The sequence below is a fragment of the Xiphophorus couchianus genome, chromosome 12 (assembly GCF_001444195.1).
Source record: "Xiphophorus couchianus chromosome 12, X_couchianus-1.0, whole genome shotgun sequence".
Taxonomy (NCBI): Eukaryota; Metazoa; Chordata; class Actinopteri; order Cyprinodontiformes; family Poeciliidae; genus Xiphophorus; species Xiphophorus couchianus.
The window spans coordinates 1,628,877-1,650,325 of NC_040239.1; the positions used below are offsets into that span (position 1 = coordinate 1,628,877).

At 40.2% G+C, this 21,449-nt stretch overlaps 1 protein-coding gene across 2 annotated transcripts in view; it reads left to right on the top strand.

Moving 5' to 3' along the window:
* The window catches only part of prdm6 (PR domain containing 6), a 69,281-nt gene that overhangs the window by 4,948 nt on the left and 42,884 nt on the right, over positions 1-21,449 (top strand). For both annotated transcript variants that reach the window (XM_028034183.1, XM_028034184.1), the window contains exons 3-4: positions 6,069-6,217; positions 7,037-7,195. In XM_028034183.1, the coding sequence (XP_027889984.1) occupies positions 6,069-6,217; positions 7,037-7,195 (308 nt within the window). The remainder of the gene's footprint in view (positions 1-6,068; positions 6,218-7,036; positions 7,196-21,449) is intronic.

The following is a 21,449-nucleotide window of genomic DNA, read 5'->3' on the forward strand; positions in this document are numbered from 1 at the left end:
TTCCAGTGGCTTGGAAACTTTTAATAAAATCTGATTTATTACAAACACACAAGGCCTAAAGAGCCAACTGAAGTAAATGCAACACAAAGACGCCAAAATTTAAACAGAAACACATAAATGCTACACCTTAGTGTTTGGGAAGTTATATAAAATAATAATGAAAAGAAAAGAGTACAATAAAGTTAGAAAGTAAATTAATTTGGAACTTTTTATCCTTTTCCTATTTTCTAACTCAGAACCCGTAAATGTAAGAGTTTCCTGTAAAAGGTCAGAAAGAAAAGGAGTAAAAGCAGAAAAACAGGCAGAATTTGGACTTTTTGTTTGGTAGATTAAACCTGAAACATCTTCAGTGATTTTCTAAGTGAGGTCAGTTTGGTCAGATCCAGTCAGACCAGGGATGAGGAGAAACGGGACGATGAAGAGCAGGAAGCACCTTCAGCTCTTCACACCTCGTTAGCGGCTGAAGCGTTTCGGAGGAAACGCAGCGGGTCTGTCTGCTGCAGGAACCTCATGGGTTCTGTCGGTTCTGTTGGTTCTACAGACGGTCTCTTTGGGTTCATCTTCTTTTGGTTCAGTTTCTTCATCTTTCTTTTTCTCACAGAGTTTCAAACCTAAAAAAGCAAAATTAATATTTAAATTAATGATGAAAGTTGTTTGAAGACAACCTCCAGTATTTTAATTGTTCTTATTACTTATTACAATAAACTAGTTAAATTCATGGTAGTTTTACTTTAAGCAAAATTAATTAACTGAGCAAAAGTTCAGCTTCCAAAAGGAAATAATTTCTGATTTGTTGGCAGCGTTTTGTCTTTTCCAGGGACTTAATGTCATTTTATAGCACAATAAAGTAACTATGTCACCTTCAGTTTCTACAAAAGGCTGTATATAAAATATGATTTAAAACAAAATTTACTTCCTGATTTAATGTTTTGAAATTGGGCCTCCGTCTCTTTAAAAACTCCTGCTCTTTCTGAAGCTCCGCCTTCAGGACGTCGTCTCAACATGGCTCCTCTATCAGCCCTTTAACAATGTTTCTATCAGCGTTTCACTGAGAAGCAGCTCCTATATTGAGCTCAGTATATGTGCAGATCCACCAGGTGTTTGCTAATTCCTGCTGGCTGAAGGAGCTGAGTGGGGGGGTCACGGTGGAGGGCTGCTTTGTGAGGTGGAAACTCGTTAGCTTGGAAACTGCAGGTCAGAGGAGGAGCTGCACCTCGAAGGCGGGGCTAGGTCCACCCAGGTGTTTTGCAGCTTAATGGTTGCCATGGAGATTAAATTATTTCTAATACATGCATGAAAGGCAACACACCAGGTGTGTTTCTGATGAGGGAATAACATCATAACATGATGTAAAGCTAAAAAAAAAAAATCAATGTAATATAATACTGCAACTTTGATTTTACCAATGATTGGAAAGTGTGCAGTGGCGCCCTCCAGAGGTGGCCACGGGGGGCCATGGGCCCCCTGGTAAAAGGCTGGAATGCTTCAAACGGCCGATAGAGGGAGCTTCATCAGGTCCTGGCAGAAGCCTCTGACAGTCAGGCAGCATTTGGTGAAGTTTTATGGAGGTCAGACAGAGGTTAACAGCTGGAAATTTGCTGCTGATGTCACATCCTGTATCCTGCACCTTCTAGTGAAGTGGTTACTCCTCGAGAACACTGCACTTCAGAATGGGGGAATAATGACACCTGAAATACAAACAAAAAGCAGAAAACCTAGAATTTAAAGAATATGCTCTTAAGTTTTGCTTTAACTTTATTTTGAAAAATCCAATAGGAAATTATTATTTACATAATGCAGCGTCTGCAGCAGCACAGAGAAGGAGGACAAACCTTCCTGCTTTTCATTCTTGAGCATTTCACTTAAATGTTGCTGAAACTTTACTGAAAATGACTGAAGGATTATTCCCACCTGTTTAATTTGCTTTAATCCAACTGTGTAGAAAGTCCAGTTCTCTTGGGGAAGTGTGAATGTGTAATCAAACTCTGATTCAGACCAAGTGAACTCTGGTCCACCTACAAACCTCAGGACTGGTTCTGTTGAAGTGAACTCTGGTTCGGTTTGAATGCATATGTAAACGCTAAGCGGACCAACTGAACGGTCCACCAGGCTACCAGGTGTGAAAACACCATAAATCTGATGTGAAAATTGTCCAATCAGTGACTGGAATGTCATGAGGATCTCTGTGATCCCGCACATCAGATTTTTACTCAAATCGTAAGTTTAGTTTCTGCTGCTTTACCGGTTCTGACAGGTTCTGTACTCGGTATTAACTGTGTTATTGCATAGATGTGTAATTTATTTCTCTAAAGAGTCAATTTTAACTGAGTTGGGAATTTTTAGCTGTTTTTCAAGCATTTTTCTCTGTGGGCTTAAACTGCTTCTGTCTCACCTTTAACCAATAAAGGCTTTTATTTGTTCAACCTGACTCCTGCTGCCTTTAGCGAGGAGCCCAGAAAGTGTCATCCAGGAGAGTCCGGATCAGATAAATATGTTTGGGCTTAGTGTGTGGCCGCTCTTCATCTAAACTGCAAACAAACACAGATATCATCCATAATCATCATCAGATGATTGGACTGAGGGAGAGTCCAGGAGTTTGTTACTGAACCTCTGGTTTTAATGCTTTAGCTGGCAGCAGGTCAGGAAATGATGCAAAATCTTAGCATGGGAGCCACAGAGCGTGTTGTGAAACCGGCTAATTCTCATTACCACGGTGTAAAATGTTTCAATTAGAGCAACCATTAAAAATCTCTCCTGTAAATTAGAAAGTTCCCTCAGATTCCTCTGAGAGTTCTGGGAACAGAGCGACTCAGTCCGTCTGCTGGAGGCGGACCGGAGAACCGAGCCTGAATCACAGATGAACGACCCGTTTCAGCTCTAACCGGGCTCAGCAGAACACCGCACCGTTCAGCTGTGGATGTAAAACTGAGATGGCGTCCGGGACGCAGTGAGGAGGTTTATCTTTAGAAAGAACAGAATAAAATAACAGCTGAACGTCTTCGTAGCTGCTAGCATGTCTTCCAGGTCGGGTTGGACATTTATCATATGGTTTATCATTTATCCTGAAAAATGTCTTATCACGGTGGGGTTGTGATGTGATGCATTTCACTCACTCAGACTGCTTTCATAAGTTCGTAATTATAATTTTCAGCCATTGTTTACATCCTGATTTATCACTTCTGGCTTCTTCTGGTCTGCGACAGACTGGCGACCTGTCCAGGGTGTACCCCGCCTCTCGCCCGGAATGTAGCTGGAGATAGGCACCAGCAACCCTCCCGACCCCATTAGGGACAAGGGTGACCGGAAAATGGATGGGTGGATGGATGGCTTCTTCTGGTGCAGAATTAGATTCATGTCTCACAACAATGACGTAAAAGTCAGACTACATGCGAAACGACTGTTCAGGCTGCAGACGCTTCGAAAACAATCTCATACGTATTTGATTTAGATCCTCATTTGGAAGTGGCACATATTGGATATCAGTACTGGGTCACTGCTGTGAAAAAGTCTGATTTGGGTCCCAGTCAAATCTGTGACTCTGTGTTTTGTTGTTTTTATGAGTCATTTCTTGTCCTGAATTATTTTTTTTAGTTTTTTTTGTTTCAAATCTAACTGGTCACTGTGGTTCTGATTTTCTTCTGCAGTCCATCCTTTTACTTCCTGGAGAATCTGAAACCCATTCTTGAGGGTTCTGTGTATCTTGAACTTTCTGATGATCCATAAATCTATTTTTTCAGCTGAAACACTTTTAGCAGCAGCTTTCTGTCATTTTGATGTCTTGATGGTTGCATGATTCTTTGCTAGCATAAGAGGAAAATGGTTTAGAACAGGTTTTGGAGCAACCAGGCTGATAATTGTACCAGTGGATGGATTTCATCTGCACTCCTTTATAGATTTGTACAGTTTTTTCATAGCACTACGAAACCTTTTTCTAATGAACTTACTAAAACAGAAAGTATTTAAAACACAGCTACCATATCCCTGCTAAGCTTCTGGCCATTAAATGATTTTGTTAGTTTTCTTCCACTCATATGGAAACATTTCGAATACTCACGCAAATGTCTCCACTTTAGGTGAATCCCAGATTTCTGTCCTTAAAATCAAAACAAAAACAAACAAAAAAACCGTCATTAAAAGAAACACATGGAGAATTTTTCCCATTTACTCAGCCATGAACCAGAGCTGCACTTTGCGGTTAATAAATGACTTTAATATGATTTAATTAACTTCCATTCATCATGGTGTAAAAGCAGCTGCCAGTCTATCAAATGGAAAATGTTTTCATTTTGGGAAAGTCAGAAAAAACAACATTCACATCCTGTTTCTCTCAGCCTTTGTGGGAGTTTTCTGTCCAGATAATCATCTCTCATTATGTTGCTACAGTCAATTAGCATCCATTACTGTCAGACTGCATCTGTAAGTAAATGTTGACACTCACTAACTCCAGGCAATAAGCTGCGCGCTACATTAGCGTAGAAAAACACCACAGAGGACTTTTTCCCCTCATTTGGACTTTATTGTGGAAACAGGATCCTTTTTTCATCAGTTTCAGTTTTTCACACAGTCAGGAACAAAATAATTCCCGTGGAGCGTTTTAAAAAAAGGTTTTAAAGTAGACTGGGCCAAGCTGTAGACTTGCCTGTAGATTATTATACGGCCTGGAGACTGAAAACTGAAGAAAATCAGGTTTTTAAAGAAGGAGAGTGAAAAATACACAAGGAAAATCTAATACTGAACAAAATATCAAACAATGCTAACTTAAAAAAAGAAAAGAAAAACTACCAAACATATTATTAAATGAAAAGCCAGGCTAATACATAACTGAAATATGTCAACAAGCAAAAAAAAAAGCCAAAGCAAATAATTTCTTTTCTTTTGAGTTCTCTCGCAATAATGTACTGATCAGTTCATGTGGCATAAATGAATACTGAAAGTCATTCTTACAGTGGCCACAGTACTTTCTGCTATAATATAAGGCTTTGTAAGGTTTATCCATGTTTGTGAGATATCTGAAGTTTTATTTCTTCTTTTGGATAGAAATGCAAAACAGGCCAAACATGCTTTCCATTTCTTTCCATCTCTCCTAAGATGTAAACAAACTTTCTGTAAGAAGAAAAGAAAGAAAATATATATCCAAACTATCTGAACTATTTCTGCGTTATTTTCATGGGGTAATAAAGTCATTTCTGACCGTTTTGAATGTTTTCTTTGTGTTGACAGTCTGAATGGTTAATAAAGGACCGTTTGTGCAGTTCCATCTCAACCTCACACAAACAAACATAAACATGCAGTAAATAAATTGATTTTCGATCAGATTTTGCACCAAAGAGTTAAGAATTTATAAGTTTTGCGAGGGAACGCAAAAGATTTTTTCCCCATGTCCCATAGAGGCCTCCGTACTAACCTTCTGTTTCAGTTGGTTTCTGACAAAAGCAGACGCTGGTAAGTTATTTAGAAATGTTGTAAATTGTTTATGTTGTTTTATTTATTTATTTTTGCTTTAGTGTTTCTGACTGTGCGAGGCTTTTGAGGGATAAGAATAAACTTTGAAGGATTTGCTTCCATTTATAGTTGAGCTTGCTAGCGTTAGCAGCTCTAAGCTAACGGTTTCTTCCAGAAATTTCTGGAGTTATCTTCAGGCGCAGCATAACACAACATTTCACAAAACCTTAATGAGGAACAAATACATCTAAATAAAACTGGAAATAGTTTGAAATAGTAATAATCTGTCGACTCTGAAAATGATCAGCATTCTGGAGCTGAGCTTTAAAATTTCGAGCACTAAATTAGCAACAAGTGTCTGGCTGTATCTGGTGAACCGGAAGTTAGCAGGTGTCAGTTTTTAGTTTTTAACTGAACAGGACATTTTAAAGCAATTTTTAAATAGTTGATAAACAAGTTTATATCTGACTTAGATGCTGGAGAAGATCAGATCTGCTGTAAATACGAGTAATGTGTTGGTGACTAATCACAGTTGTGTAATTCAAACTAAATAAATCCAAAGTGTCACTCGGAAACAAGAGAGAGCGCACAGTTCAACTTGGTAAAGTCCTCCCGTTTCTCTGCAGGTTGCGACATGTGTGCAGACAACAGGAACGGTGAGTGTCCGATGCACGGCCCTCTTCACTCACTGCGCCGCCTGGTGGGCACCAGCAGCACTGCAGCGCCTGTTCCTCTGCCGGACGTCCCTGATTGGCTGAGGGATCTGCCCAGAGAGGTGACGTCTACATACCTGTCTGTCGTCTGAAATGTAATGTGAAATATTTATGTTTGTTTGGATGAAGTCTTGAGGCTCAAACATAAAGACAAATTTAATATTTTCAGGTTACAAATTTAGTGTCTTGCTAAGCCTGTAATCTACTGATCAAATAAAATTTTTACTGTGCTTTATGAGTTCTTTAACATACACAAATGTAAATGATCAGATAACATCTGAATTGGACCTGTCACAATAAATCATATAATAATGATAAATTAAAATGAGCTCAATAAATTTCCATGATTAATCGTTATTCTCTTCCTACCAAAAACCGGATAACAAAGTCTTCAATCTGCTCTGTTTTGAAGGACAATTTTATTTACAGAGACTTTATAATTCATTTTATTTGTTGCTTTGTTAATTTATCTTGGATATTTAAAATGTCTTCCAGTTCCAGTGTTAAATGTTTGTCAGAATTTAAAGTTTATTGATCTGTGAGAATGTGTTCTGGCATTATTAGGTGATTACCATTATGTTATTGAAAATGGTCTCTAAACAATAATATTATCGTTTATCGCAGTAAATTCTGGGAGGATTTATCATCCAGAAAAAAATTGTTACTGTGACAAACCTAATCTGAGAACAAAATAAAACCAAAATAACAAAAAGATGAATAAAGTTAAGAATAAGAATAAAGCATGATTATATGATGAAACATAAACATTTCTCAGTGAAACTCAGTTTATCTCCATCATCCTTTCTGCTGCATTATTTTTAAGCTGTGGATCAAAGAGCCAGACTGCAGAGTTTTAATTAGCTGCTCCTCGTTAACTGCAGGTGTGTCTCTGCACCAGTACGGTTCCCGGTCTGGGTTATGGGATCTGTGCCGCCCAGAGGATCCCTCAGGGAACCTGGATCGGCCCGTTCCAGGGCGTCCCCCTCCTGGTGGACAGACTGCACTCCGGGGCCGTCAGGAACACCAGACACCTGTGGGAGGTGAGTTCATCCCAACGCCTCAGAGTGACGACAGAAACTCTGGATCAGGTCAAACTGAGATGATGCTGAAGAAAATCTGCACTGTTCTAAAGATTGATGCCAGAGGTGGACAGAGAACCCAAAAACTGCAGTCATGTTAGAGTGGCACAACCTAGACTTGATTTTACTCAGGGAAAAGTAAACAGTATCTGTCTATAAAATAACCCAAGTAAGAGTAGGATATATTTTGATAAAAAGTCTACTGAAGTACTGAATAACCAGTTCTGATGGCTGTAATACATATTTACATGTGATCTGAGCGAAGCTTACTTGACCTCAAACATCCATCATTACACTTTTTGATCTCAACTATTTTGCCTCATCATAGAGCTGATAAATGTAATCATTTAATAGATTTTTAAAGTTCAGACTGGATGTGAGGGGTGCATGTCTGTGTTAGCAGTGAGGTGTCATGGCCGCCGTCATGTCACCTCTCAGAGCATTGATCAGAGCAGATTGTATTTACATACAGTGGCAGGAGAAAGTCAATGTGGCCGTTAGAAACAGCTGCATTAGCAAGAGACAGCAGGGCGGCACTGAGGCATGCTGGGAGACGGACACAGAGACAGATGAGTCCCCGGTGACTGAGCCGCTAAAGGTCAGCCAGGCGCTGCCGACCGGACATCAGTCTCTCTGCTGCTGAACGGTGGAGGGGATCCTGCAGGAGGTCAGAGGTCAGCGGAACCAAGGGGACACAATGGCCAAGTCTAGCAGCAGAAAACAGAACCTAAACATCGAGGAGGAAAAGGTTTATTAATGATATTTTTAATCTAATGAGGAGCTGTCGGTCGCAAACAGGATTTATTTCCATTTCTTTACTTGAAATTATAAAACATCTGAAAGATAAAGAGCAGATTTTAGCTCAAAGAACTGTTGGCTGAAAACCTGGCATCAGAAACCAGCTGAGTAATCTGATCCTTCCTGATGTTCTTCCTTTTCTTAAAGACTCGACTTTCAGATCCGTTCATCTTCTGAAGATCGATTTTTAGGCCTGAAGTCGTCTAGGCAGAAAATGGATTTTGTCTGGAAGTTTGGAAATGTGCAGTGACCGTTTCCCTGGACTGAAATGTTGAGTGACTGAAGTCCTGTATGGAAACATTTTAAAGAACAAAATGATGCCACTTATTATCTAATAAGTTCTGTCAGTAATTTTCTTGGCACAGTTTATTTGGACCCAGAGCGTTTATTTTGGATCCTGTTTGGCCCTCAAACCAGCCTTTGGATCTCGTCGGCCCTGGAGAAACGCTGATCCGATAATCTGCCTCTAACCGTTGCCACGGTATCGGCTGCCAGGCTGCAACCGGTCATTAGGTCTATCGATGAAGAAACGGTGCACACAGATCTCATTAAAACCAGCGGCTGCTAAACGCTCTTATTGACGCCCCCCAAAACAGGAAGTGATGTCTGTCCTATAGCCAATCAGGGAGCTCGTGTCATGTTGTCTATGGCATTCAGGAAGGGCCAGCTTTAATTGAGATACTTGCCGTTACGTTTGGATGCAGGAGTACAAGATTTTCTGGTGCCGCAGTATTTTACGACGAGATAAATTGATCTCCTTCCAGGAAGAGTTACGGAGGAATAATCCTGCGTCGCTCTGACCCGAGGCGCCGCGACCAGCGCTCCGTTTTACTCCGGCGATTACACTTCAACTCTGAGTAAACAGACAAATGAGATTCTTCTATAAAAAAGAGACTAAACGTTGAAGAGGAAGGGCTTATTTCAGGTTTAGGTTAGTGAACAGATAAATACACCTTACATAGTGATTGATTATAATTAATAGATGTGTTATTTTAAAGTTTGAAGCTTGAGCTTCAGTTGCATAAATACATTTGAGATAAACTATTGAGGTTTTTTCAAAGTAAGACATTTTTTTATGATGTCAATAAATGTTAAATAGGAAACAAATAAGATCCATACAAACAAAGATGGAAAAAGAAAAAGAGAAGAGAGAAACTCTATAAGGTGAAGTGAACTAAAAGGATTTACAAAACGACAAAAAGGTCAAAGGAGGGAAAATAAAATTATTCAAAGATGAGAAGAAAGTGTTGAGTTAAAGAGGAAAAAGAAGAAAATAACAGAAGTAAAGAGATAATGTGAGAACAGTTGTAGAACAGCATTGCTGGTAGTGGCAGCGTGGCGATGGCAGCGTGGCGATGGCAGCGTGGCGATGGCAGCGTGGCGATGGCAGCGTGGCGATGCAGCGTGGCGATGGCAGCGTGGCGATGGCAGCGTGGCGATGCAGTGGCGGTGGCAGCGTGGCGATGGCAGCGTGGCGGTGGCAGCGTGGCAATGCAGCGTGGCAATGCAGCGTGGCAATGCAGCGTGGCGAGGCAGCGTGGCGGTGGCAGCGTGGCGATGCAGCGTGGCGGTGGCAGCGTGGCGGTGGGAGCGTGGCGATGCAGCGTGCCGATGCAGCTTGGCGGTGGCAGCGTGGCGATGCAGCGTGGCGGTGGCAGCGTGGCGGTGGGAGCGTGGCGATGCAGCGTGGCGATGCAGCTTGGCGGTGGCAGCATGGCGATGCAGCGTGGCGAGGCAGCGTGGCGATGCAGCGTGGCGGTGGCAGCGTGGCGGTGGCAGCAGCGTGGCGATGCAGAGTGGCGATGCAGCGTGGCGGTGGCAGCGTGGCGGTGGCAGCAGCGTGGCGATGCAGCGTGGCGATGCAGCGTGGTGGTGGCAGTGTGGCAGTGGGAGTGTGGTGGTGGTGGCGTGGCGATGGCAGTGTGGCAATGGCAGTGTGGTGGTGGGAGTGTGGTGGTGGTGGCGTGGCGATGGCAGTGTGGCGATGGCAGTGTGGTGGTGGGAGTGTGGCGGTGGTAGTGTGGTGGTGGCAGCGTGGCGATGGCAGTGTGGCGATGGCAGTGTGGTGGTGGCAGCGTGGCGATGGGAGGGTGGCGGTTCAGTGGTGCAGATCACTTCCGGTTCAGAACGATGTATCAGTGGGATTCACTGAAACAAACTGCAGAGACTGTCGGGTTACTGCTGGAAGTCCACATTTCCATGGGGGAAAGTAAATGACTGAGTTACAGTTAAATTATTATTTTTTATTTCTGCAGCCTTGTCTGAGTTCCTGTCAGATAAAAGTCCAAACATCTAAAAACTCACACAGATAAGAAAACTTTTCTGAAAAAATGAGACGTTTGTTCTCTGCTACAGTTGATGTGATAAAGGATCGGGTGTGTATCAGAGAGAGTGAAGCTTTCAGACGGACGGTTTGTGCTGATTGGCCGGGGCGGGCCGGGCCGGGCCTCGCGGCGGGATCGTTCGGGCCGGTTCTGATTGAAAAGAATGTGCAGTAAAAACAGGAGAAACGCTTGGATGCTCGCGGCTCTGACCTCTCCCCGCTGGCTTTTACACACTTTTTCTTTTGGAGACATCAGAGGCCCAACTGTTGGAGCAGAGTTAGAAAAAACAAGAGACCAACATCTAAACTTCAGAACAGCTTCAGGCAAAATATTTGGCCAGTGTGGGACGCTGGTGGGACACTGGAGGACGGAGAAAAATCCAAAACGCCGGTTGGCAGGTTGGCTTTATTCTTCATGGTAAAGTATTTCCTTTGTGTGTGTGTGTTTGTCAGTCCGTCCATCATGGTGTTGCTGCAGATTTCCCCCTGACTCCGTTTGCAGCGGTTTGTGGTTCCAGCGTTCGCCTCGGCGCTGCTATGCTTTCTGACTGATGTCATCATTTTATGTTTGTTCTCTGGGTTTTATTAAAGGCTCCCATCGCCTTTGACATCATCGCTCTGTTTACAGAATCATAAATGGTTTCTGTCAAACATTAGATGGTTTTCTACATGCTTAGATTTCAGTGAGGCAAACGTGTTTTTATCACAATGATGATATGAGGAATCTGCAGTTATTAATGTTCCTCTGCTTATTGTTCTTTGATGGTAACTTGTTTCCTGCAGAAGTTCAGACGTTTTCTGGTGAAGTTTCCAGAAACTCAACCACTATTTTCCTCCTTTTCTATTCTTCCTGTGAAAAGCTGCATCTGTTTGTGTTGCATTATGCTTTCACACTTGCGCTGATAATATCGAGTTTAAATAATGGAGCCCAGATATTAAAGTACATGACAGAGAAAGGATGGAGTGTTTTTCATGGCTGATTATGTCATTGCATTCTTGAACTGTAATTTCACAGCCGTGTTTTTCTAACACCGTCTGTTTCTGCTTGTGTATGATTTTTTTTTAACTGATGTTTCTCAATCTGTGGTTCTAGTAACATCCAGTGGGACGTCTTGGTGCTCTACCTCTGGACCTCTGTTGTAGTTATCAGTAGTTACTAGAATAAGGATTTTCCTTAAAAATCATCTTTAAATCTCAGTCAGACTCGGAGCAGCTGGGCTGCCGTGTCCAATCAAACGGTTTTTATTTGATTTACAGCTGGTGCTTTACTGTTCACTCAAAAACATTTGAGCCGCATTTAGTTGTTTATTTTCTTCGACTCTTTCAGTCTCAGAAATCTTACATTTTTTTTACATTTTGAACTTAAATGTGTGAATTCTTGTGTCATAAACTTATAGCAATAAGCTGCATTTACTTTTTATTAATTTTGTCTCCAAGAATTGAATAATGAGGGTTTTTAAGTTGGCACCCAAAAAACTTAAAGAAGGAAAAGGAGTGGGAATTATTTCCCAGGATGCTTAGCGGCAGGTTTTTGTGTCCTGTGTTGCTTTGACTTTCCTCCTGTTATGGTCAGTTTCTCATGGTTGAGGACAACGTCTGCTCACGTTGCTGAAGCTCTGTTCAGAATAAGTATCTGAGCAAAAATTCATTGTAATTATTATTATTATCAAGTTTTTTGTTTATGATGTTCAATTTGGATAAAGAATTTAAATTTGTGAAAATTAAGATAAATTAACTCGATAAGTTTAAAATGTGAGCTTGTTCAACTAGATGAAAGCAGTTTTTTGCATAATGTGAAATAATAATTTGGTTTAAAATACAGCATTAAGTTATAACATAAGCTTAATGAGCTATATATAGTTATAAACAATGTTTAACTCATTGTTTTGTTGTTAAATCAACTTAATGTTTTTCATTTCTGAGTTTAAACCAAGACAATTTTTGACTTTTAAAGTCAATTAAGTTGACTTTAATTTTTTTCAAGTTAAACTATCTTCAAATGTTTTACAGTGCAGGTGTCTACTTGTATCAGATCTTTTCCTGCTTATTTTGGTTTTGTCATTTTGTCAGCCAATACATAATTCTCTCTATCATAGTGAGTTTATGGTCATTTTTCCTTTTTTCCATTTCAGAGACTGAAAGACACAGAAAATAAAAACAGTGAATATAATTAAAATAAAAATATTATAAATGAAAAAACTGACATTCCCTTTGAAAATTGTGCAAATAATAGTTTTTAGCTTCTAAGGTGTCTAGTAACAAATTATGGATCATAAAATAATAATTGTATGATGTTTTATTGTATGTTAAGTGAAGCCTGGTGTGACCCAGCACTAATTTAACAGCGTGTGGCTGTTTGTTGGTCCTTCAGTGTCTGAAAGACCCGGGAAGAGTTTGTAATTTGAGCTGCTGAGAACTGTAAAAAATGTCTGAATAACCAGAAGCTGAGAAAAAGTGAACTTGTGAAAACATTGTGATAGATGGCCCCCAGCTTGAACAACTCCTCCACTTCTCTCTCTTCAGGGAAAAAGTGTCTTGATATCCTCTGAATTTCTGTTGAAAGCTTCAGTTTGTGGTTGAGATGAGTCACATGATAATTTCCCTTTTTGAACTGTGTGCAAAACATTGGCAAGAAATGTGGACTCACTGCTGTGGAAGATGTTCAGACAGTTTAATGTTGTAGAAAAAAACTTATTACTAATATGACACCAAACTGTTTGGTGCTGTTTCCTATTTCTGAAATTTGTTTTTCTTTTCCTTTGTTGTACATTTTTTTGTTTTCTAGATAATTGCTTTTAGTTTTCCATCTTGATGTTTTGTTTGGTGAAACAGTTTCTCTTTATGTTTGACGCTGTAAGCTTTAGACACGTCTGACTGAGAACAGCTGACATGTTTGTCTGCGCTGGTTTACCTCCTGTAATCCTCCCCATTGTTTCTGCTCTCTGCTTGCAGCCGTGTTTCCTGTTAGAGCTGAAACCAATGTGCTCTGAGCCGACTGGACATGTAATGTAATGAGCAAAGCAGTCGGATTCCTGTAGACGAGATGTTCAAATCGTAGATTTAAAACAAAAAAGGTTTGCCAGATAAAGCAAAACAGCAAACTATACCTTAAATTTTCCATCTTCTGATTCATTTATTTTGTCTTTTTAGTAACAAGAACAGAACATGGATCAGTCCAGCTTCATTTTGACCAGTTTATTAACCTAAAATTCCCAGGTTGCATTTTAGTTAAATCACTGGATGTTTTTTTAGTATTAATAGAAATTAAAGTCAAAGCAGAAACCTGGATGAATACTTTGTGTTGCACCATCAGTGAAAACTTCACCCCAACATGGTTTTTAAATCTCCATCAACCGCCTGGCCTGTGATCAAGGGCCGCTCAGAGTTGTTTCAAAGTCCACAAATGGGCCCCGGACCGCACTTTGGACAGCCCTCCTCTGCTGTTTAGTTTTAGGTTTTAACTTTAGCTCTCTGGTTTAATTTTTCTGCACCGTCCATCTCGTTTTGTATTTTTCTGTCATAAAACGGCGAGGCGGTCCCAGGAGAGGCGGTGACCTTTGGGTCGCCTGCGGCTGCAGTGAAACCGCCGTTCGGCTCGGCGCTGTTTGGTTAAACCCTCCCTGTGAGTCGGATCGAAGCCGCTCTCATTCCTCGCTCTGTGTGACTTCACTCTGTAGGCCCGATAACCGCAGGGCGCTGCAGAACAAAGCCCGGGGTTTTCCACCAGGACCGGCGTGTCAGAGCAACATGTATGTGTTCATGTGTGCCGTCTCTTCATTAGCCGCTGAATGTTTGATCTGCATGTTTTCCTCAAACTTTCTGCTGTTTCTGCAGCAGCTTCACCTGCTGTGATGAGCGTCAGTAACAACTGTTTTCTTTAAGTCTGAAAATTTGAAAGTTTTATGATATTTAGTCTGTAAATAATAGACAAGGTGTAAAAAATTCATTTTTTAAAAAGTTGGTGACATTCTGGGAGGTTTTTAAAATACATTTTGGAAACAGGAAAGCAAACCATCCCACATGTCTGAAGCAGATTTGTAGCTCACATGTGTTGCTTTGTTTGGCTCTGAAGGATCTCGCCTCTGCATAAAACTGCTTCAATGGTTCGCAGACAAAAACGATGTAAAATCTCTTGTTAAATCAGTTTTCAGCGGTCAGTGCAACACGTCGTCTGCAGCTTCATGATGAGAGATGTTCAGTCAGACAGCTGGTGAAGGGAGCGATGAGGCCAAACGTTATTTATCCAGAACTTCTCCAAACAGCAGATCTGTGAAAGGAGAAGAAAGGAAACCGTAGGAAAGCAAACATCAGAGAGGAGGGAATGGTGCTGAACACCAGGAGGAAAAACTGGAGCTGGAGTCACTGCAGAGCCATGAATGTTCACAACCTCAGCACAGATTTTACAGCTGAGACTAACTGTGATACCTGGATCAGCACAGAAATGCTGCTGTGTGTGTTTTACAACAACTATTAAGAAAGTTACAGAGAAGTTTTGAGATGTTTTGTTTTACAAAAAAATTATGAAAAAATGTTTTTTTTTTCTTTTTCCAAAAGTGATATATTGACATTATTTTATCTTTTAGGAGATGCTAAAAGATAAATTTATCAGAAACAATCTTCTTCTTGGTGGAAAGAATTTTTAATTTAATAATATTAAATCTGAAAGCAGTATGAACACTGTCAGGCGTTAACTGTACAAGGATGTTCAGAGGATAATGCAACACCAGTGCAATACCATTAGATCACAAAGGGATGTTTGTCAGTTTCTGTTTGAATATCACAGAGAACCGTCTGGACTGCAGATTAATTGTTTAAAAACCAGCCGTCCAGGTTCTGTGTCTGAAATTTATCTAGTGACACTTGTTTCATGTGAAGCTTACAGAGACAGCAGCTGATTAGTTAAGAGTTTGAGCCGTTTGGACAGATGGATACAACACTGTGGGTGGTGTTAGTGGGTGGTGGTACCCTGTTCTGTGGGTGGTTAGTGGGTGGTGGTACCCTGTTCTGTGGGTGGTTAGTGGGTGGTGGTACCCTGTTCTGTGGGTGGTGTTAGTGGGTGGTGGTACCCTGTTCTGTGGGTGGTGTTAGTGGGTGGTGGTACCCTGTTCTGGGTGGTGTTGTTGCTTCACTCTCTGCTGTCTCCAGATGGAAACCGCTTGGTGTTGACGCTGAGCTGCATCAGAGTCGGTTATCCAAATATTATCGACGATTATTGCCGTCCTGATTTATGACCGGCCCGGCGGGCCGCTGGAAGCCCGGTCAGACGCTGAAGTGGCTCTGGCTTCACGCGGAGCCCCGACTGTTGCTCTTGGGCACAGCGGCAGTGGCGGTGATGGCAGCAGAGTTTATAAGGCTTGCAGCTGAATAATGAACACCTCAGTGACACGCTGCGTTTGAAGGAGGGAGCAGCAGGAAGAATGAGCAGCTTTGTCGCTTTGTTTTGGTTTGGCCAACGTTGCTTTTATTGCAGCAGAGTTGGCATGAGAACAGACTGCTCTGATACCTCACACGGAGTTGAGCACTTTGTAAAGAAGAAGATTAAAAAATATTAAAATAAGGTTTTAGATCTCACAGGAACAACCTGGAAGGTTTTTTATTTAATGGAAAGACAGGAATCGTTGAGAGGTGGATGGGAAATGTGATGGAAAAGCAGAAATCTGTTCAAAGAAGCAGCTTTAAGCTCTTAGTTATAGAGAAAATGCAGATTGCAGAGCTTAGAGGTAATGATTTGAAAATGGAGAGACTGAATAAAATAAATGACCACAGGGACATGAAAAATCCCAAGTTCAAAAAAAATCTTTCTGTGACTCAAACATCAAGCATTTGGACTTTCTTGTGTTTAGTTTAAGTCATTGCCAATTTAATCATATGTTCAAGAATTTAAACTTTTCACTGTTTTATGGAAACATCAGTGAAAAATGTTTCTGCTGTTTGCAACAGAAAAGTGATGGATGTTAGACCCACTAAACAACAAACAAAAACTAATAAAAACTTTTCCTCTTCATAGGTTTTACCAAACTCAAATCAATCTGTTTAGTTTCTTTTCTGCTTTTATGCCGTCCAGAAAAACGTTTGCCATGTTTATTTTCTCTTGATAGGCGGAAAATGAAAATGTGATTTTTTATTTTGCTCCTTTTCCATATTTTGTTCTCTGGCTTTGATGCAAAGATTCTCTTTGCTTTCCGTTCTGATTCTGGTTCCACATCAACAGATATTTAGCTAAACAGAAAGTTTCTCTGTGCATTTCTTTTTCACATTAAAAGGTTTTTTTTTTATTGAGGATAAATATATAATTTTAAAAAGTTGTGTTTACTGAATATCTAGAGATAAATAAAGACAATTACAGAGATCCGATGAACACTTTCTATTAAACCCAGTAATCCATCTGGTTTCTTTGTGTTTTCGTTCTTTCTGATTGACGGATTAAATCCAGATATGAGCTGAGGAGGTTGGGAACTTGTGTGTGTCTGTTTGGATAAACGGCTACAAACATGGATGGATTTGTTTGTGCTGTTATTGTCACAAGTACGTTAGATAAAAGCTGAATAAATCAGAGTGGAAGTTTGATCATTGTCTCCTGTCATGAGGTGACGGAAGCAGCAGAAGGTGGAGGAGGGATGGTGGGATAAGCAGGAGGAAGATGAAGAGAACAGATAACAGTAGAATTAGTGAGAGTTCATTGATTAGCTGTAGAACAGAAGCCCGTGATCATTGATTGGCTCTCAGGGGCAGTTTTACACAATCTGGAGTAAAAAAAAGAAAAATGGAAAAGAAAGAGACACCGATGTGTTCAGCACACCGCTGCTTCCTCTGAGATTTATCTCCTGAATAGTTACTAAGACCCTGATGAGCTGAGGGCAGAGGATTACCTGGCTTTGGTTTGTTGGGTATTTAAAACTATCGTCCAGACTGTTTCATCCTGTTGGTACTGTTTAGATAAATAATCAGGATGAATAAACTGAGAATTTTACTTGTTTGGCAGAACTTCTCACTCTGCACTGAATTAAAGCAACTTCTTCAGTCTGGTAGCTGCACCAACAGCTGATCAAACTCTTCATCCTGTTGTATTTGACCAAGACTTTTCACAAGAGAAACATGGCTTCAGATGAGAGATGACTCCAAGTTATGGTGCAAAAATATTTCAGTTTAATTCAATTCAAAAATATTTTCAGAGTTGTAAATGCTGATGGCTGTAGGAAGGAAGGATCTCCTGTAACAGTCAGTAATACAACAGGTAGAAGAAGCCTCTGACTGAAGACATTGTTGTTTGCCAGTTTGATGAAGACCTGAGGTTTGTCTTCTTTATTTTATGAAGAATCCTTATGTGCACCATCTTTTACAGTGCCCAGCACTATATTGTTTTAAATTATGAAGTTGCTCTGGGATTTTCTGTTTTCTGTTATAAAGCTTGCAGCTGAAAAATGAACACATAGTAACTATTGATTAACAAATGACAAATCATTGATGATGTCACGTTTGAGGGATCTGGACGTTTCAAAATAAATGAATAAAATGAGGGCGAGAACAAAACATTTTATGCACAAGTTTGGGTTTTTCTGTCGCACAATTGCAACTATTTTGAAATAATTTTCATCTGAAAACTTCCTAAAAATCCATCAAAAGTTGTGAAAAGCAGCCTAAATTTTAACACTTTGCCCCAAACCCATTTTTTCCAGCCCACCATGTTTAAAAGAAGCCCAACTGGGCGCATACCTGTCCAACCTGGCAACACTGCTGTTCAGTGTTTTTGCTGCTCTCTGGCAGTGTTACAGCGCCACCGATTGGCCCGGCAGACCTACTGCACCATTTTCTGTGGTACTGTTTTGCGGACCCACCTTTTTTCTGAGTCATTTACAAAAATACATTTGGAGGTATCTGTGAGTCGCTGTATCTTTATGATGAAGAGACAATGGAGTTTCGTGACCATAAGACATCTTGAGTGAAACGAGTTCAGTGAAAACACACGACCTTAATGCGTCATGTGTTTTCAGACCCAGTGAGGGTTTCAGGATCGTTTAGCTTGTTCTGGAGCCTGATGGCGACCTCTGTGGCGAATCAGTAAAACTGCAGTTTAGTTTAATAACAATGAAGCGCTAGTCTCACCATGAGAGATCTATGTTGTTCTGATTCAAGTGTCTTTTCAAGCAATAGATTTGTAGGTTTTATGAACCATATTTTACTCCTGAGTGTAAACAGTTTTTACATTTCAAGTTGGTTTTTTTTACTTTGATTTACATTCCTAAAGAAATCCAAGATATTGTTTTAAGTAGAGAAATACATCTTAGAGCAACATTTTTCATAGCTTACTTTCTCAGCTTTTTAGTTTGAAACTGTTTACCAAACTTGATCTCATGGCCTCATCTGCTCAAATGTCATAAATCTTTGAGGCCTGGACACAAACAGCCAGAGGGACTGAGCTGAGCTGATGAAGAATTAGGTGTTAAAACCGCTTCAGATACATTGTCTTAACTTATGTGTGTGTGATCTGTGTGTGTTAGAGAGCTGGAACACCTTCAGACATGATAACTCACAGCTGCATTAGTGACTTAATGACATCCACTCTGTGATAAAAGCTCAGCCGCTCGTCACACACACATCGTCCTCTGACGGCCAAGCAGCCATTTACATGCCAGCGGTGGAGCAGAGCTGCACTCAAGGGTTTTAACTGATAACTGAAGAACATTCCTCACACACACACACACACACACACACACACACACACACACACACACACACACACACACACACCATAAACTTTGAAATAGCTCCGCAGCATCTATTCAGATGGGACAAACTGAAGATTTACTCTGTAATAATGTCAACAGGTCAAAACACTTCAGTAAACACCTGCTGTCAGTTGAAATTGTGCAGATCTCTCTCTGATAGTTTTCACTCAGGATGCATCAGCGCCTGAGTTTCTAAGGAAAAACGTTTTTGGAATAAAACTGTGTTCATGCCATGCGTCATCTCTGTTTTATTTTGGAGTTTCCTGGCGGTGTGGCAGGTCTGGTTGCCTTATGGTGAGCAACATAAGGGAACCTGGACATTTTTCCGGTTGCCCAGTTGTTGCCCAGTTGTATTTATTAAATTAATGGAATGGCAGGCAACATCTGAGATTTTCATTTTATGGAGAATCCAATATTTGTTTCCTGTTTTCTTTTATGTTTAAATCTAGTTTAGATTTGTGTTCTCTTATACTTATACTAATATTTTTTAGCATACTATAATTGAGAAAATTTAGAAGAAATATTTATTTAAGATATTTAAAAATATGGATGCAAATAATTGACTTATGATTAATTAAATTAATGGTTTATTAGAATAAATAATTGATTAACTGATAACATCCGCTTGGACCTCCCTTCAGTGTTGTAGTCTGGTGTCATCCAGAGGAGGGCGCTGCTGCTCATCCTTAAGCAGAACCAGTTGATAGTTCTAAGGGAAATAATCATGGCAGAGGCATCCCAGAACAGGAAAGTTAAATGGCCCAAATGCAGTCCGCTTCCTGTTTGGTTATATTTTATAAACATGTCAAAGTTAACAATGTGAGAAAACCACAATTTTCTGTTTATTCAGTCAGTATTTAATAAAACTGACACAATAAATGTTAAAATATAGTAGATGTACTTCTTTTTTAAATTCAGGAAATTATGAAAAAATATACATTCATGTTAGAGGAAGGCCGATAATCTTGATGCAAATCAAAACTCAGGATTTAAAAAAAAATGGCTGCTTTCTATTGATCGTTAGTCAATCGATAATAATGTCACTTTAATGTTAGTCTAAAGTTGACTGATCAACTTTAGACTAACATTATTCTCTGTTGTGTTTTTCAAGTATATTCCTGATAAATATTGAGAATTATTTCCTAAAATTAAGTAGAATGCAGCTATGATCAATAAATCCATATTCTAATATTTAAGAAAATATTCAGACTGATCCTCTTTCTTTGTCCTGAACTGTTAAATAATGGGACATCAGACTGTTTGGAAAGAGAAATGTTAAAAATGTACCCGAGTATTTCCTTTACCTGTCTGATAATTGATCAGACAAGAGAGAAGATATTGAGATAATCAGCTGAACTGTGAAGATTGTGAGAAAAGGATCGACTCACCAGCAGCTGACGTGTGATCTCAGTGTGTGAAAATAAAGATTTGTGCTGCATCTGTTCAACACAAGATAAAACTGAACTAGAATAATTTACGGAGTTTTAACAACAACAACAACAAAAAAATCAGCTTTTTGTGCTCGGACAGAAAAGTGACAGCTGGAGCTTTGAGCCTGGCAGCGTTTGCAACATTTTGCAGCCGTTGAACTAAACAATATGAGATCTTTGGTCGTTTATCTTTCAGATGGAATTTCTCAGCGATGGATTCGATAAACACAGGCGGCCAAAAAACCTGACAGAACAGCATGAAGCTAGAAACCAGCTGTTAGCTTCAGCAGCATTACTGTACAGGCAGCAGAAAGTTTCTCAGGCGATAAAAAGCGTCACAATAAAGACCTGCTGAACGCTCTCACTGACTTGAAAAATACAGGATTAAAACACAAACTGACATAAATACTAAAGAGTCATCAGAGTTTTGAAATGTCTGCAATATATGTGAACATGCATCAAGTCTATTTAAAATGTTCCCACATACTCTGGTGTTGTGGTGGTGAGGCATGGACTGACTGAAGTGGTCAGGACGGGATCAGGCATTAGAGAGTTTTATTACCGGCAGGAGATTCTTGTTCTTAATCTTCCTCCTCCTTTTTTCTTAATTTGAGTTTTATTCACAACATCCCCATTTAAATCACTAGTAACACAGAGTTAAGCACCAGCAGGGACTCCTGCATGAGGGGAATTTTCCTTTGGTTGCCAGAATATTTATAAGGCCAAACAGGAACATCATTCCAGAGTTCATCTTCATTTTAATTAGGCTGTTTACCCACCTTATGGGTATTTGGTTAGATTGGGGACCAAAATTGTTACATTTTCAGCTGCTGCGGTTTGCTTTCACACTGCACTGCCAAACCAACCAAACCAATTGAAAAACCTGTTCCCCTTCTCACCTGTGGAGGCGCTGCAACAAGAACCATTATGACACAAAA